Here is a 16,136-nt window from a genome sequence, read left to right on the forward strand (position 1 = left end):
ATATAAGATTCTGGAATGATCTCGTCAAAGTGTACACTGAAATCAGATTGAGATGCTTTGGCATTACATTAAATGGGCCATTTATGCTCGAAAACCCTCCAGTGTGACTGAATTTAAACAATTCTGGAAAGAAGAGTGGACCAAAATCCTTCCACAATGATGTGAAAGAATTTTTGCCAGTTATCACGAAAGCGTGATTGCAGTCCTTGCTGGCAAAGTTGGCAAACCGTTTTTAGGTTTAGGGGGCAAGTACTTTTTTTTACTTAGGGCCAGGTAGGTTTGGATAGTCTTTTTCCCTTAATAAATGAAATCATCACTTACAAGCTATATTTTGTATTTACTCAGGTCAAGAAGGGGGCAAAAAGTTTTCATGATAGTATGTTTACAACTATATCATCATGTGAGACACGCCCAGTTTGGTATTTGTCAGCTTCATAGCTCATATTTTTGGTTTGTACTAGCTATATAACAACCTTGACTTGTGCAGTTTTGAACAATCACCCTTTAACAAATGTGTGAAAAACCCTTTTCTTCAGGGACCTGGGTCTTGTGGGTTTCCCATGTAGTGTGTTTGTTTAGTTATCCTCACATGTTTTCTGGAAAGTGAAATAAAAAGCACTTCTGCACTACATTACAAATGACATAGAAAATGCCTCATTCCATTTATGCTTGCACAGCTAAACACGTTGGAAGGTGTTTAGCTGTGGATTTTTTTTTTCTTTTAAATGAATGTAGAGCCACACAGAAGAATTAACAGGAAATACTTTGTCAATTAAGGCGTGTTTGGATCTCTTCCCTGCAATTTGGTGCTCCAGTTTCTGTTAGTTTAGGTAGAAGTCTTGGTAGCTGTGAATCACAGTACAGAGGCACTTTGAATGTACCCAAATTATAAATCTTAGTGTAGTTAATTGTTATAATCTTTCATCAAAATATGTCACCTATTCTCTCATTTCAACACATTTTAGTAAATTTTCCAGCTTTCTCTTTGGTACCATAATATTAAGCTGAGCAAGTAAGCCTTTTTATAAACTTACCACTATTGCCAGTTTGGCATTCCTCTTTATTCTCATTAGTACCTTCAGCTGTCTTTTCTTCACTTTTCTCCCCCTGTCACATGTATTTACCTGGATCTTTTATACAGCTCTAACCTGCATTAGTCACACTAGCAGTGCTTTTACAGAGTGTGAGACGTCTTGTGGCTTACACCCCAATCCAGCTGGGCCAAGACGTCACATGCAAGGCTATTATCACCCCATAAATCTGCGCAGATCTCAATAAACTTCTCTTTCAGTCTATTCAATTGTGCTAACACTGATGTGGACTGCCATTAGATTTTAAGAAAGGACTGAAAAAAGTAAAAAGAGACTGCATTTAGTTTTGACTTAGAGCTTCAGGAATGTGCAGTGCACCACACGCAGATACGATGGTAGTGAGCAAGAGAGTCTCCCATATTGAGATTTCATACTGACTGCACCCAGCTAAAACAATAACAGTGCAGTTTTTAATAACGTTAGAATAGACATAAGCCTCAAACTGCTTTTATTTTATTTCTTCTGACCTCTGAGCTGCAGCTTCCAGGTAGAAAAGCTGCCATTGATTACATTACCAGTCACCCTTCCCCCTGTGCAACTGATTCAGTGGTACTGAGTATATTAATATTGACTGCCAATATGCTTCTAAGGCTCTCATATTGGATGAGGTGATTGAAAAGGCAGAGAAAGCAATTTATTCACCACTAAATGTATGTTTAATGGGAGTAATTCTGTTGCCTTAAAACACATAAAAATGAAACAGCTGCCAAAGGGCTAAAACCCAGTGATGGTGTCAGTTTAATATTGAAGTTATTGCTAAGGCTGTGGTTAAAAAAAAAAAAAAAAAAAACCCTCTAAGATTTTGCCCAACAGTGGAAATAATTGGATAGATGTAAAATATATATATAGCAGTGATTATTTATGGGGTCTAAATAATTAGGCAGCAGGTTTTTTTTTTAAATGCAAAGCTGTGACGTTTCAATCATTTCTGCTTGTTTTTTGTGCGCATATTATGGGGAGTATTTTTAATAATGAGCAAACTTTTCTGCTAAAAATACTAGCCATACTGGGGGTTTTTTAAGATCATTTTTTTCCTCTGAAAAACTGATCTCCAGTTTCCTTCAGTTGATAATTTTAAGAGTGTGTATTGTACACTTTTAAAACCATGCCTGTGGCTTACCTCAATGTCTAAGCCTCCAGTAATATAACACAGTGTTGCATTATTAGATTTCACTGTATTTTCCTGGTACTAAAAACAGCTATGTGTTAAAGCACAAAGGATTGCTGACCCAGGTGGAGTTTTAAAGGGTGACCACCCCACACATGCACATAGCCCATAAAGGGCACATGCACAGAAATTGCGATTCAGTAGCTACTATTGTTATAGCAGTTTTTAACAATGTCCACATTGGTCTTTATCATGTGCTACTAAAATGCAGCATGCCTATGTAAGCAAATTCTCAGATCAAGTGACCAACAAATATAATATTTGATTACAGTGATTTACAATACAGGAAAACTTCATTTTCTGTGCCACCCAAATGTGTAAGTACTAGCATCAGAGTGGCCACCCCAATAAATATTAGCTCCCCCACTGTGTTAAAGCCAAGAATAGCAGTTCAGAGTAAAGTGCTTGCCATGATGGGTGTGTTGGGTGTAAATAAGGTCAGCTAGGGTTAATCCACATGGATTAGCCACAGCGTTTTAGTAGGAGACACACATATCTCTTCCCTCCATCCTTAACGCACCATCCTGCTAACCCCTGCCAACATGCCTATTTAAATTTTAGACAGAAGACAGCGCAACAGTTACTTTAAGGGTTCAGAAGAATAACAGGCTCTGACAGACAATTGCCAGAGTAAAGCTCCATGTCTGCCCTGAACTTTCCACCGCTTCCCACCCAGTATTACTACAAATGTCCCAACTGGTACCTTCCAAGATTCTGCAGCTTTCTTTACATTAATTCTGTCCAGTTATTCTTCAGCTATTGCAACATTTAATTTACACATTTAATTTGTTCTTAATTTAAGTAAGAACAGAGAACTAATTGACATGAGATGCTTGAGATGTTCCTATGAGGATAAGTGAAGTAGGATTCATTACTTTAAAACTGCAAAAAATCCCATAAAAATAAAAAATGTTTGGACTATAATGTTACTCTCACTATTTTGATATCATAGGTAAGCAAATCATCCATATCCCCATGCAGGAATTAGTGTGCTTCACATGTTGTTTTCCCATGCACTATAGTTTTTACAAACTGCAATGATGAGCCAAATAGTGAGGGCTACAAAGTTAAGAAAGTGCCTTTTAGGAATGTACAAAAATATGAATTTTCTATGCTTTTTTTTCCCAGACTTATACAGCATTGTTGTTTTCTATAACCTTTGCATGACCACCATAGATTTGCTTGTACATAAAAATTTAATTTAGATTGGAGATGACTCATGAGACGTGCTGTAATATTTAGAAATTATGCATGCAAAACAACACAGGACTGACTAGTCTTGTTGCCCCGGATCAAGTGGAACTCATGTTTAGTTTTTTTTATTTCACAGAGAAGATAGTTTTCTTTTGAAAAAACATGAGATCTAAGTTGACACTGTATAATGGGAATGATGAGTTCATGATTTTTGTGTCTGTCTCTGATATACGGACCCATAACTTTCTGTTATGTGAGATAACCATAAGCCAAATTCAAAATGTCTCCTTAGATCTTATGGAGATTTTTTTCAAAGGAACTGCTTTATAGTTAAGTGTTGCAGAAAATGCCAAAAGCTGTTATTTCCAGCTCTTTAGCAGGCCAAGCAGGTGGTTACAAGTCAGGCTAATAAACGTGGTTGTGATGAGAATGTGGTAACAACAAAGCAATATCAAATACTCATGCAGGTATACAGTAACGAATAACATATAAATACAGAATATTTATGTTAGAATAAAATGACTTAGTTTTTTTTTAAATCTTTCATTTTATTTACGAATATTCTTAAAATTCTGCAGCACAGTCCTCACTGAAACAAATAGTCACTGAAATTTCTGTATTTTTTTTTTCTTAAATGCAAACCTAGCCCAGTTTAAAAACAGCAAGCACCAGTAACTACAACATAGCCTTGCTTAAACTTCAATTTGAGTGCTTATAGTTAGAACAGTAGAATTGTTATTATCATGAATACTGGTAGTACTGATTTTTTTCTTTTATTCAGTTTTGAATTTGAATAATAAGCTATTTGCAGCTTTTGTCTATTTTGACTGTGCTTGGTGAATATTTTGAACAAGAAGATAATGAATGACTAAGTTGTCTCACAGCATACTAAATTCTGCAGAGACACTGAACCTGTACATTTGACCCTTAAGGATATACGGAGGTTCATTACTGAGATTTATGCCACTATGACAGCTTCATGTCATAGTGGCATAAATCTATGCCACTATGACATGAAGTGACTATACCACTATGTCTGGTTATTTCAACTCTATACTGTAGTTGTTGTTGTATTCATAGAAAAATAGGATTTTATTTGGCTCTCTTTACTTTGATATATTCATTGATTGAATATCATTTGTTAAAAAAAAGCTTTTGCATTGTCTTCTATTTTTAAAATAACCAGAAATGTCAGAAACTCTTAAGAAGGAAGGCATCAACAAAAGACATGATGACACATTTATCTTTACATCATGTGACATCCTACTTGTTCACAGTAGGGAAAGAAACAAAGAGAAAAAACCCCCCACAAACTTTTAAATTCAGTGCACTGGACAAATAATCCTCAACACACTTTAAGACTTTAGGGTCAATTAAAATTTATAAAAGGACCAACTCTAAGGTTTGTTTGCCTTACAAAACATGAGACTTGCAGACATGTAAGTACACCATTGTTCAATTCTAAGATTTTATATATCAATACATAATAAAAATATTTGTTTTTTCTTGGTTCTTAAAATTTAGGTAAATACAACCTCAGATCAAAAACAACACATGAAATATTACCCATTGTCACTCATTAACAAAAACTAAGCCAAAGTGCATAACTGCAGGAGAAAATATGAGAAACCAAGTAAACCCTTGCTGCTTCACTAGCATCCCAAGCATACAATCAAATTTACAACAGAATGGGAGGAAAAAAGTGAAATCAATCAAGCAGATGAACCTGATTGAAATGCTGTGGGACTTTAAGGGAGTCGTGCATGAACAAATGCCTGCAAACTTCAATTAACTTTATATCGTGAATAAAGGGTGAGCCAAGATTCCTCCACTGTGATACAAGAGACTTATAAAGCAACACAGAAAATTAATGGGGGGCACTGGATTTGGCTTTGTTTTTTGTTAAGTAAGAAACAACACAGTGTGAAATATCGTGTTTTTGTTAATCTGAGATTGTATTGAAATCATTTTAGAACCCGGTAAAGCCAGATTTGTTTTCCCCTGATAGTGTAAAAACCTTACAGCTGAAAGACGGTGAACCAACTTTTTCACATGACTGTACAAAGCATATGTAGTACATCTTTATAAAGGCTTTTAAGTGGAAACGGAATACAAGAAAATCGATAATTGCCACAACTAAGCCTGTTTTGTCCTCATTTCCTTTTCAGCCTATTGGTGCCCTGAACCCAAAGCGTGCAGCATTCTTCACTGAACGTTATGAGTCATGGGAAGATGACCAGACACCACCTTGTCATTACAACACCCACTACTCCACAGCTGCCACCACCCTGCACTGGCTTGTCAGAATTGTGAGTAAAACCTCTCCTGCAGCTACCCTCCCTCTTATTATTGTACTATGTGCAAAATCCCCGAATTAGTCAAGTATGTGAATAGGAATGAAGTCAAACCCAGACCTCAGAGAGTTTTTCATTTTTTGTCTGCATTAGTTGATTGTCACTTGTCAGACTTGATGATGCTGTTTCTTTGAGGTCTGTTGGCTTCTGCACAGGAAGCAGCTCGACATCTCAATTTGATTGGGCCTGAGTTAGACCAATGGCGCTCAGAAAACACATTTCACAGGCCAGTAAACCAGCATATGTGAACTAAATAAAGAGTGGCTGGGTAATGATTTACAGAGGCTGCTGTGACAGGTTTATGTGTTTCAGGCAACCCAGTGAGCGCTGGAGACATGTCCATCAAGGTTACTGAGCACTGTCCTCATTTACTCTAGAAGAGGAGGAGGAAGAACATGTACTTCCAGTCTGTTCCCAACAAAAAAGGCTCTTCTAACCTCCAACACTTCTTTGAGTTGCTGCACATGTGATTTTAAAAAATCTTACTAATTTGAAGGCGCTTTATGAGGAATTTGTACTGTATTTCTCCCCCTCCCCTCGTCATTAGTAGAAAGAGGCCGATGAACTGAGGGAGCTCCCTTGACAGCAGTTAGATTGGCCTCACTGGGTTTGTTCTCACAATCTCTTTCTTCCTCTGGTGAGTGATCCTTCCGCTCCAACCGGCAATGGTTGCCATCTCAGTCTAAGAAAACCAAATTTGAGCCAATTATCATTATGGCTTACTGTACTCAGGAAGAGCACTAATTAATTTTCCCTCAGGCTTGGATACAATGAAAGAAGGATCTCTGCTACAGAAAAAATAACAATGAATAATACAGAAAATTCAGGCTATTCCCGTGCATTTAAAATTTAATCCTCAAGGTTGAAAAAATATTTTAAATTCTCAGATTTTGACAGGTGCAATCAAATTAGATGTCAAGAGGGTGAGAAAATAATGATCAGGACTTTAAATCTGGGTTGAGATATTTGACTTTTGTGATGAATACATGTCTTTCCTTATAGGAGCCCTTCACCATGTTCTTCCTCAGTGCAAACAACAACAAATTCGATCACCCCGACCGCACGTTTTCAGGCATTTCCCGATCCTGGAGAAACTGTCAGAGGGACACCTCAGATGTAAAGGTGAGAATCACAACAAAGGATATACTAAAACATCTGTATCTATAAATACAATTGATATACATTTGATTCCTTGCTAGTTTCCTTTTTAAAGCTTGTGTTGTGGACTTGTGGGTCTTCGAAAGGCAATTCTTACAGCAAAGATGGTTGAAAAGAATTTATTGCACAAGTCAATGCAAAATTATAGTAATATAGCATACATCTATATATTTTGCAAAATACCAAACCAAGCCTTTTTTTTCATATGCTCTCCTCCTTTCTGTGCCTCAAAACCACTGTAAAAATATATACCATCAATTATAAATGCCTCTTCCAAACAGTGAATCTCAAAGAGCTGTAGTGCACGGGAATACCCTATGCACATTTGATTTATCTCATGCAGAGAGCAAACTATCTCAGAGGTAGAGCAATCCTGCTTTTGAACAAAGTCTGCATCTGAGAGAAAAACAAAACCATCTCTCCGCAAATCCACAGAGCAGTCATCGAAAACGCTGAACCCTGCTGATTTGTCTCCGTTTTGCCCACTGCATAACACGCAGCAGGGATACACACTGACCTCAAAGTGTCATATATTTCCAGCACACCCTGCATCGGGTAGTGTTGCCGCAGGCAATTAATAAAGCATTAATGACAAAAGCTATTTAAAATGTAGTCTTTTATGTACAGACAGAGCTTTTACTTGCCAGAATGTGGGGGAGAGCAGCTAGCAATCCATGTGAGGCAGAGGTAGAAAGCTGCAAACCAGTGAACAACTGAATAGTCAAACGCCACCCTGTTAACAAATACAGTCTACTTTCAACTACTTGTATGTCTGCATGCATTTCTTTTTACACACATAGCATTGCCAGTGATCTATTAGGAGAGCTGCTGGACTGTGCGTGAAACTACAGGATTGCTACCAGTATTTCATAATGCATTAGTAGAAGGAAAATATTGTGCAAGAGCTTGTATGAATTAGTCATAGTGCAACATGATAAACTATCAGGAAATTTAACGTTATTATTTGCTGTAATCTTTTAAAAAACGATTTAGCTTCCAAACTATTGAAATTGTCTTTTTAAATGTGTAATTTTGGTCCGCATACCTGTGTTAACAACATTGCTCAGCATAGTCCTTCTTTTGAAAAGGATAGGCTGTTTGTCTGGCAGTCACAGAAACAGGTCTCCATGCATGCCAAACAGACACAAAAATGCCATTCCCAGACCCAGCAGAGAGTACAGGGTTAAGGTCATTTCAGCCCAGTACACCAAGCCGGCCCACTGAGCCTCTAATTTAAAGGGAGCTTGTTTTTTACCAGGGTCTCTCCTTCATTAACCCCAACCTCCTCCAGCAGTAATGACAACAAGACCAAGGCAGTCTGAACCCCTGATGGGGATGACCTCCTAAAAGAGCAAGTCAAATGGAAACAACCCTTCACCGACCAAGCCATCACCTCCCTGACCACCCCATCATTAATGTTAATGTGCATCCATACTTCTCATTTATTTCGGTGTGCACTGATGTAGTTATGTTTAGCTGGCACAGCCACCTATGGGCAAAGACGAGGAGATTTTTCTTGGAGGTATTGGACACAAATCTACACGTTCGTCTTCATGCACACAGAGAGAACTGCCACCATGTTGTCTGAAAGAATCCAGCAGCACTCCGTTGGTGACAGATTTTGACGAACATGTCATTAAGGTGACACAGTATAAAGCAACGGAGGCTTGTGTGATTGACTTGTTAGCCCATTACAATGCTGTTGCAGAATTAATGGCTGCCATGGGAGGGTGGCTTGAAAACGGAGCTGGCAGTTTTAACGGCTTGGTGGTGAGTTACGGCAGGAAGTTTACAAATGAAAAAGAGGAGGGAAAGTGTGGCTGTGTGTATGTGAGAGACAGGAGGAAGCAGAGAGGAATGGCTACTTTACTCCCTTCCCTGTCGTGTGCAGAGGGTGAAATGTGACCAACAGCAGACCAGCAGGGTTATTGGCCTGTACCATGTCATGCTAACTCGTTCTCTCAAAACCCAGTGATTTATGGCTGCCTGAAAGCCCAGCACGTTATGTATCCCATAGGCAATATAAAACTCCATAGGACCACTGAATCTGACAAACACTGCATTCATAAAACAAGCCAAATACAAAGAGTTAAGGTACTTGTACCCTGCTTTATTTTCTCACGCTAAAAGGTAGACATTAACTTGTCTTTTGTACATGTCTTTAATGAGGACAGAGTGGAGGATCTACATTCCTTGTGTGCATATGCCTGGCTGTGCAAATGCTTGACTCACTTAGCCATTTAGAGTGATCAGAACTGGGTCACAGTGGGAACTGCAAAATACCAATTTACTTTTAAGTCAGCATTTATTTATTTATTTTTTTTGCGTTTACCTATCCAGCACATGCAGTACTTTATGGATTGTTTGCCACAGGTCATTATTTAATCTAATAATGCTATAACTATGTCATCAATAAATAATAAAAAGAAAAGCTTTTTACAAGCTGATATTTTTGTGACTTTCCAAGACAGTCTTTGCAGCATTTCTATGCCTTTTTTTGTTATGTATGGTGGCTCAAGTAAGGTCTCTTTCATTTATAAATATATAAAAGGCTGACTGGCATAAAAACTCTATCCCAATACACATAATGTGCTTTGGGTAATAGTCAGAAGTAAAGTATACATGACTCACTTCAATTCAATTAATCTTTATTCATATAGTGCCCATTCAGAAGAACAGTCAATTCCAGGTGCTTTATACTGCAAGGTGAATACTCTGCAGTACTCTAGAGAAAACCTCCTTTGACCAAGGACTTTGCGGTGGTGGAAAGGAAGAACTTGCTTTTTACAGGAAGAAAGCTCTGGCAGAACCAGGCTCAGGGTGGGGAAGCCATCTGCTGCAACTGGTGAGTGAGATGAAAGAGAGAAGAAAAAAAGAGAAAATAGGGAGATGGAGTAAATCTGATTAAGACTTCTTTGAACAGCCTTATAGGAATGGGGTCTAATAGACATGCTGATGGTTTGGAGGAAGAAATTATTGAAGATGAAAGACCAATAGGAGATACAGAGTTTAAGTAAATAGCTACAGTTGTAGTTGTCATACTTAATACTACATAGGTGGGACAACTGTGAATACTTTCCCTAACTACTGAAATTCTATTTGTGAAGTCGTTACTGGTTAAAATTAGTGTGTAGAGTGTAGAGTGTTTGTCAGCCTGGCCATACTGAGAAAAAGAAACCTGGTGTTGTTCCTGTTTTCCTCTATAAGTAAGGAGTAGTAAGATGTCTTAGCTTTACAAATGGCTTTTTTTCATTGAGAAACAAAATAGTTTTCCAGACCAAGCGAAGATCTTCTCGTGCGCTTTTGTGAGTTATGATAGAGTCTCTGATTTCTCTGATTTGTTGCTTTCTTTTTCAGAAGAGCTATGATATCCACTAAGAATGTAACACTATTAGTGACATAATTGATCTCTGAGGGAGTAAGGCTTAGATGGCTGCCCTGCATCGTCTTGCCACATGGCATTGGAGAACAAATGACAGAAGCACTTACAGCATTTCAGAAAGAAATCTAGTGTATTGAATTTATTTTCCAGTGCTCTGTAGTCCATTATCAGGGCTGTACTTAACTTTGTTAGCTTATAGCACTAGTGCTATAAAGGTTGCCAGTATTGTAGCACAAGCATGAAATGTAAAATTCATATTATCCATTCTAAATATCTTGTTTCCCGCAACAAGGATTTGTCTGATTTACTCGTTTTCACTGCTTCTGAGTAGTGCTGACAAAATTAAAGTTTGCATCGTAATTCAGCCACAGAAAGTTTTTTACGTCTGAGAAGAAAGGAAAGGTTAATAAGTACAACTACTTGTAAACTTTTCCTTTCTCCTCAGACGTACCTTCAGTTGGTCCAGGTTATGTGTTTGTTTCATCCTGATGTGCTTGTTTCTTCCATTTTCTTTGAAAGGTTTAAAATGTTGCTCCATTTTTTTTTAGCGTGAAAATACCATCTACTAGTGGAGTGGTGGCAAACACAATGGAATTGTGAGAATTGTTGTAGATTTTAAGGCTAATTAAATAGATATGATAACAGTTATTTGTAAAAATCAACTCGTCGTTGTTACAGACTGATGGCAGCAAGTAGTGCTATGTGTACTTACTGTGTTAAAAATGAAGAAACATCACTAGGATATTCTACACATGAGAAATCCTTTAGGAATAGTCTTGTCTAGAACCTCTGGTAAATATTTGCCCTCTTTCTCCGTGTGTAGAATCACACCAGGCTATACATAGGGGCCTCCTTTACCAGGCTGAATTCCCCTCCACTGCAAGGTCCTGACCCCATCACAAGAACCCAAAGACCAAGGGAAAAAACCCAACTCCGTTCCCGTTTCATTTAACACACCTAACACCTTTGCCTGGAATAACTGGACTAGCACCTCTCACCGCCTTCTCGTGGCCTGCTGTTTAGTTTGTTTGTGTTACCTTTCCCCTTGAATTCTCACTTCATCGCAGTGGGATACAGAGCTTTTTTTTTTCCTCTGTTTTTTATGGCTCAGTCCTTACATATGTGATTTCCTGCACATGGCTGGATTTTTCAGTGATTATACAGTGTAGAGTATGGTATTAAGCATTATTGCCCTACCAGTCAGCTGTAAAAAAGGAAATGTCTCTCTTCCTCAGGAACTGATTCCTGAGTTCTACTACCTCCCGGAGATGTTTGTCAACAGCAATGGCTACCATCTGGGAATGAGAGAAGACAGAACCATGATTTGTGATGTGGACCTGCCGGCCTGGGCCAAGAAACCTGAAGACTTTGTTAGGATAAACAGGATGGTAAGGTTTAGTCATGTCAAATACAACATTTTATAATTATAACTATAATTATATTGACCACAGTTATCCATACATACACCTCTGCATCCTCCACGTTGTATCCAGTGTCTGTTAATATAAAGAATATACTTTCCGTTTACATCTTGTAATGAAATTAGGAGTTATTGCCTTTATTAATTTATGTGTGTGTATGTATATATATATATGTATATATATATATAGATATAGATATATATAGAGAGAGAGAGAGCAGCTGGATAGCGTAGTGGTTAGACTACACGCCTTTGGAACAGAGGATCGCAAGTTCGATTCCTGCCTGGGGCGTCTGTATCCAGTAAGGGTCCCCTATGCTAAGCAAGCCTACCGCAGACATGAGCGAGACAGATAAATATGAAGGCATGCCGGCTCGGACGTCGCCCAGATCAACAAGGTCCGCGTCAGGTGTTGAGGAACCAGGGCACCCTGACGAAAAGTGGGCTACTGGAACAAGAAGGCATCGGTGGGCAAGAGACTAGTTAACGAGAGACACCCGGAATGGCTAACTGAAGGCCGGACGGTCCTGATCCCCAAGGACCCCAAGAAGGGACCGGTCCCCTCCAACTACCGACCAATAACCTGCCTCAGTACTACATGGAAGCTCCTGTCAGGCATCATATCGGCTAAGATGAACAGGCACATGGGTCAATACATGAGCGGGACACAGAAAGGAATTGGCAAGAATACCAGAGGCGCAAAACACCAGCTACTGGTAGACAGAACAATCAGCCGAGACTGCAAGACCAGACTGACCAACCTGTGCACTGCCTGGATTGATTACAAGAAGGCCTATGACTCAATGCCCCACAGCTGGATACTGGAATGCCTAGAATTGTACAAGATCAATGGGACCCTAAGAGCCTTCATCAGGAACTCAATGGGGATGTGGCGTACAACACTAGAGGCCAACTCCAAGCCCATAGCACAAGTCACCATCAAGTGTGGGATCTACCAAGGAGATGCTCTGTCCCCACTGCTATATATATATATATAGATATCTGGATCCTCATTAGCATTTACTAATGTAAAAGTTGCTCTTTTTTTAAAAAACAATTGATACATGAACATCTATAAACATGTTTTGTAAAACAGGAAATATAATAAATCAGGGAAGATATTATATTCATTCAGTACAGCAGTGTACAGTTAATAACTACTCAGTCTTTGATAGACAGCATAGATTAATCAATAGCAGTTTGGTCAGGGAATCCCGAAGAAAGGAAAAAAAATTCAGCCTCGACTCTTCCACCAACTAGAATTCTTGCATGCATATATTCATAGAACCAGCTTTGTGTTATAATTATTGTTTTATTTATAATATTGACCAATTTTATAAAGACTATTTACATATTTATCCATCATTCTGAAACAAATGGCGCATGTAACATTTCTCCTTGTAATGTTTCTGCTTCCTCACAAAATCAAATCAATCAATTTCCCACTCTTCCTTTTAACCTTCCCATGCATCTGCCTCCTTGTCTTATTCATGGCTCATCTTATAAAGCCCATCACTCAATACTAACATTGTACAATCTGACCCCAGTGGTGTCTCCAAAAGATGAGGTTGAGGGCAAGTTTGTCCTATAGTGTTACCTTCTGTAAAGCCAGGGCTCATCACTTTAGCAGTGTGCGGGGTGCTTTTCATCTGCATGTGTGTGGACATGTCTGCATATTTGTCTGTGTGTGTGCACAGTTAATACAGATAGCCTATCAACACGTGACTCATAACTCCCAACAGGTTTTGGGAACAGCAGAAATAGACAATGAGATCGGACCCATTTCTTACCTTCAGATAAACTCGACTCTCCCTTTAATCTGGAATCATTTACTGCAGAAGCTCAACAGCTCCCCTCCCCGCTAAACCTAATGAGCAAGAACACAATAGCTTCTGTTTGCAGCAGTGTGGATACATTGGTACACATATGGGCATATTTTCTCAATAAATATTAACATTAAAAATAACATCATGTTTTTAGAGCTGAAAAGCTGCTTTTTGGAGACTTAAAATTCCTATTTAGAAAAATTGATCTTCAATAACCAGTAGTCTAGTACTGTAGTGATGTTTCTTGGTTATGATAGTATACCTTCAAAAATAAATTGTAATTTGAGCAGAATAGATACATTTAAAATCAAAGTTTATATTATTGGAAATAATGCTCAATGATACGCCTCCATTTAAGTATAAAGATTTGCTTCTACCTGAAAACCAGAACGGCTTCTTTAACATTGCTATGAAGACACAAACTTTCAGGCATCCTGAGGTTAGAGGCCACCGTGTTTTTTGAACTAGAGGTAAAAGGAGGCTGCACGAACACTCTTGACCTTTTCAGCTGGAGTGACAGAGCCTGGCTGGTCTTATGCAGGTGACCTTTCCCCATGCTGTACTCGGACTGCCTGGTTGAGCTCTTTCAGCCTTGTATACTGGCAGAGAAGTGGTAGAAAAGGGAAAGGCTGGGAGTTGTTACTGGCATGTCTGCATCTCCAACAACACGGATAAAAAAAAAAAAAAAAAAGGGATTACAGTCGATGTTTTCTCACTGTTGAAGGATACATGTGTGATGTTGCATTGCATTGTTGGATTCTCAGACCAGTGTATTCACACGCCCTGAAAATCATAGTCCTCAGCCTCCATTTTTTTGTCTTTCTTTTGTTCTGTTCTCTAGCTAGCCCACACTCGTGCTTCCTCTATTATTTCATTTCTGTCAGAGAATCGCTCTGACTGCCTCCCCCTCTTTCTCACTCTTTCTTTCTTCATTCCCTCCTTTTCTCCCCACCCCTCCTCCCTCCATCTCTTTTCCTCCCACTTCCCATCTTTGCATGTGCCACTTTCAATTGTAGTGATATGCCCTGTGGCAAACTCTGCCTCTGTGTGCTTGAGCAGGCTTTGTTGGTAATGGCTGTTATTCCTGACGCGAGGGGAGGAGTGTAAAATTTCTCCAGCAAAGCCTTACGCCTGCATGCATGGGAATTGTATTGTACAATATTCTGGAACAATGCACCCCCCGCCCCCATCCCCCACCCACTGCATGCTTTCCATAGGTATATTTATAATAATTATCGGACATAAATCTTATCCTAAATATCTCAGTAGCTCTCCCGCAAGAAATTTAGTCTCCTCTTTTGCTCTTGCAAGTAATTTATCAGTGTTTTCCTGTAGACAGTTGTACTGTAATATGGATCCTGTTAGTATTGAACCAATTTCTTTGTCTCCGTGCAAAGATAGTTTTTTAAGTGGACAGAGAAATATGATATGGGAGGTTTCCCCTTCAGTCAGCTGATTAGATTATTGAGCATTCAGCTTCTGTTTGCGTACTCCTTCTAATCTTTATGTCCAGTAAAAAAAACCTCAAAAAAATATTATTAATAGAAACTAAAATGTTTAATGCTTCAGTCATACTTTCCATTATAGTTCACTTTGTAATTAGTTTTGTTATATTTAAAGGTAATGTAATGGTCAGTAAGGTTGTGTTTTGTGTTACTCACTGTTGGGTGGAAGTGAAATTTGTATTGTGTCTTTTGGCCCATGTGCTATGCGCTGCTGGTATGCCTCTCACCTCTAATTGCCCCATACTCCTCTGACAGGCCCTGGAAAGCGAGTTTGTGTCATGTCAGCTTCATCAGTGGATTGACCTTATTTTCGGCTACAAGCAGCGAGGCCCAGAGGCGATGCGCGCCCTCAACGTCTTTCACTACCTGACTTACGAGGGCTCCGTCAACCTGGACAGTATCACTGACCCTTTGCTCAGAGAGGTAAAGCACACGGACGCACACACGCCAACCCCTCTTTTTTTTTTTTCTGTTGCTCAACATAACCACAACTTCCTGTCTCTATTTGTTCTGGCATGTGCAGGAGCTCCAGGAGCATTCGCATCATGCCATCTGTCAGTCAAATGTTGTGTCATGCAAATGTACACCGTGAGAGAATCAGATAAAGATCATGACTCACTGCAGGTTTTATTTTTTATTTGTGTAATTTCCTGGTTACACAAACAGATTTTCTGGAATTATTAATACTCTCTCAGATAAACAATAGTCCTTTCATATCATTCAGCATTATCATTATTCACAGCTTGTCTTAACATCGTAACAATGTCCTCCTTTTTTTGTCATGTCGAAGATACTGTCTGTCCTCGCCCTGAATCAGATCAGTGAATGTGACCTCACTCTTTGATCAATCACCAAAGGTCACTTAGTCAGTAGATGAGGGAGTGAATCCTCTTGTTCTTAACAAATTAATTGAATAACTACTCGCTCCGCCATACTACTCGTGAATAGCGTAATTGCAAGGGGAAAGGGGACCAGAATATGCAGCAGCTGGCATGCATTGTGGTACTTTCCAGTGTGAGCTCGTCTCTCCCTGTGATA

At 39.0% G+C, this 16,136-nt stretch overlaps 1 protein-coding gene across 2 annotated transcripts in view; it reads left to right on the forward strand.

The window, feature by feature from the left end:
- The window catches only part of nbeab (neurobeachin b), a 213,630-nt gene that overhangs the window by 183,753 nt on the left and 13,741 nt on the right, over nt 1-16,136 (forward strand). For both annotated transcript variants that reach the window (XM_085243955.1, XM_085243956.1), the window contains exons 44-47: nt 5,622-5,762; nt 6,810-6,929; nt 11,583-11,735; nt 15,354-15,521. In XM_085243955.1, coding sequence (XP_085100081.1) covers nt 5,622-5,762; nt 6,810-6,929; nt 11,583-11,735; nt 15,354-15,521 — 582 coding nt within the window. The remainder of the gene's footprint in view (nt 1-5,621; nt 5,763-6,809; nt 6,930-11,582; nt 11,736-15,353; nt 15,522-16,136) is intronic.

Source organism: Mchenga conophoros, linkage group LG14 (assembly GCF_057382185.1).
Source record: "Mchenga conophoros isolate Kocher_MC1m ecotype Shallow Benthic linkage group LG14, M_conophoros_male_GT1.1, whole genome shotgun sequence".
NCBI classification, from domain to species: domain Eukaryota; kingdom Metazoa; phylum Chordata; class Actinopteri; order Cichliformes; family Cichlidae; genus Mchenga; species Mchenga conophoros.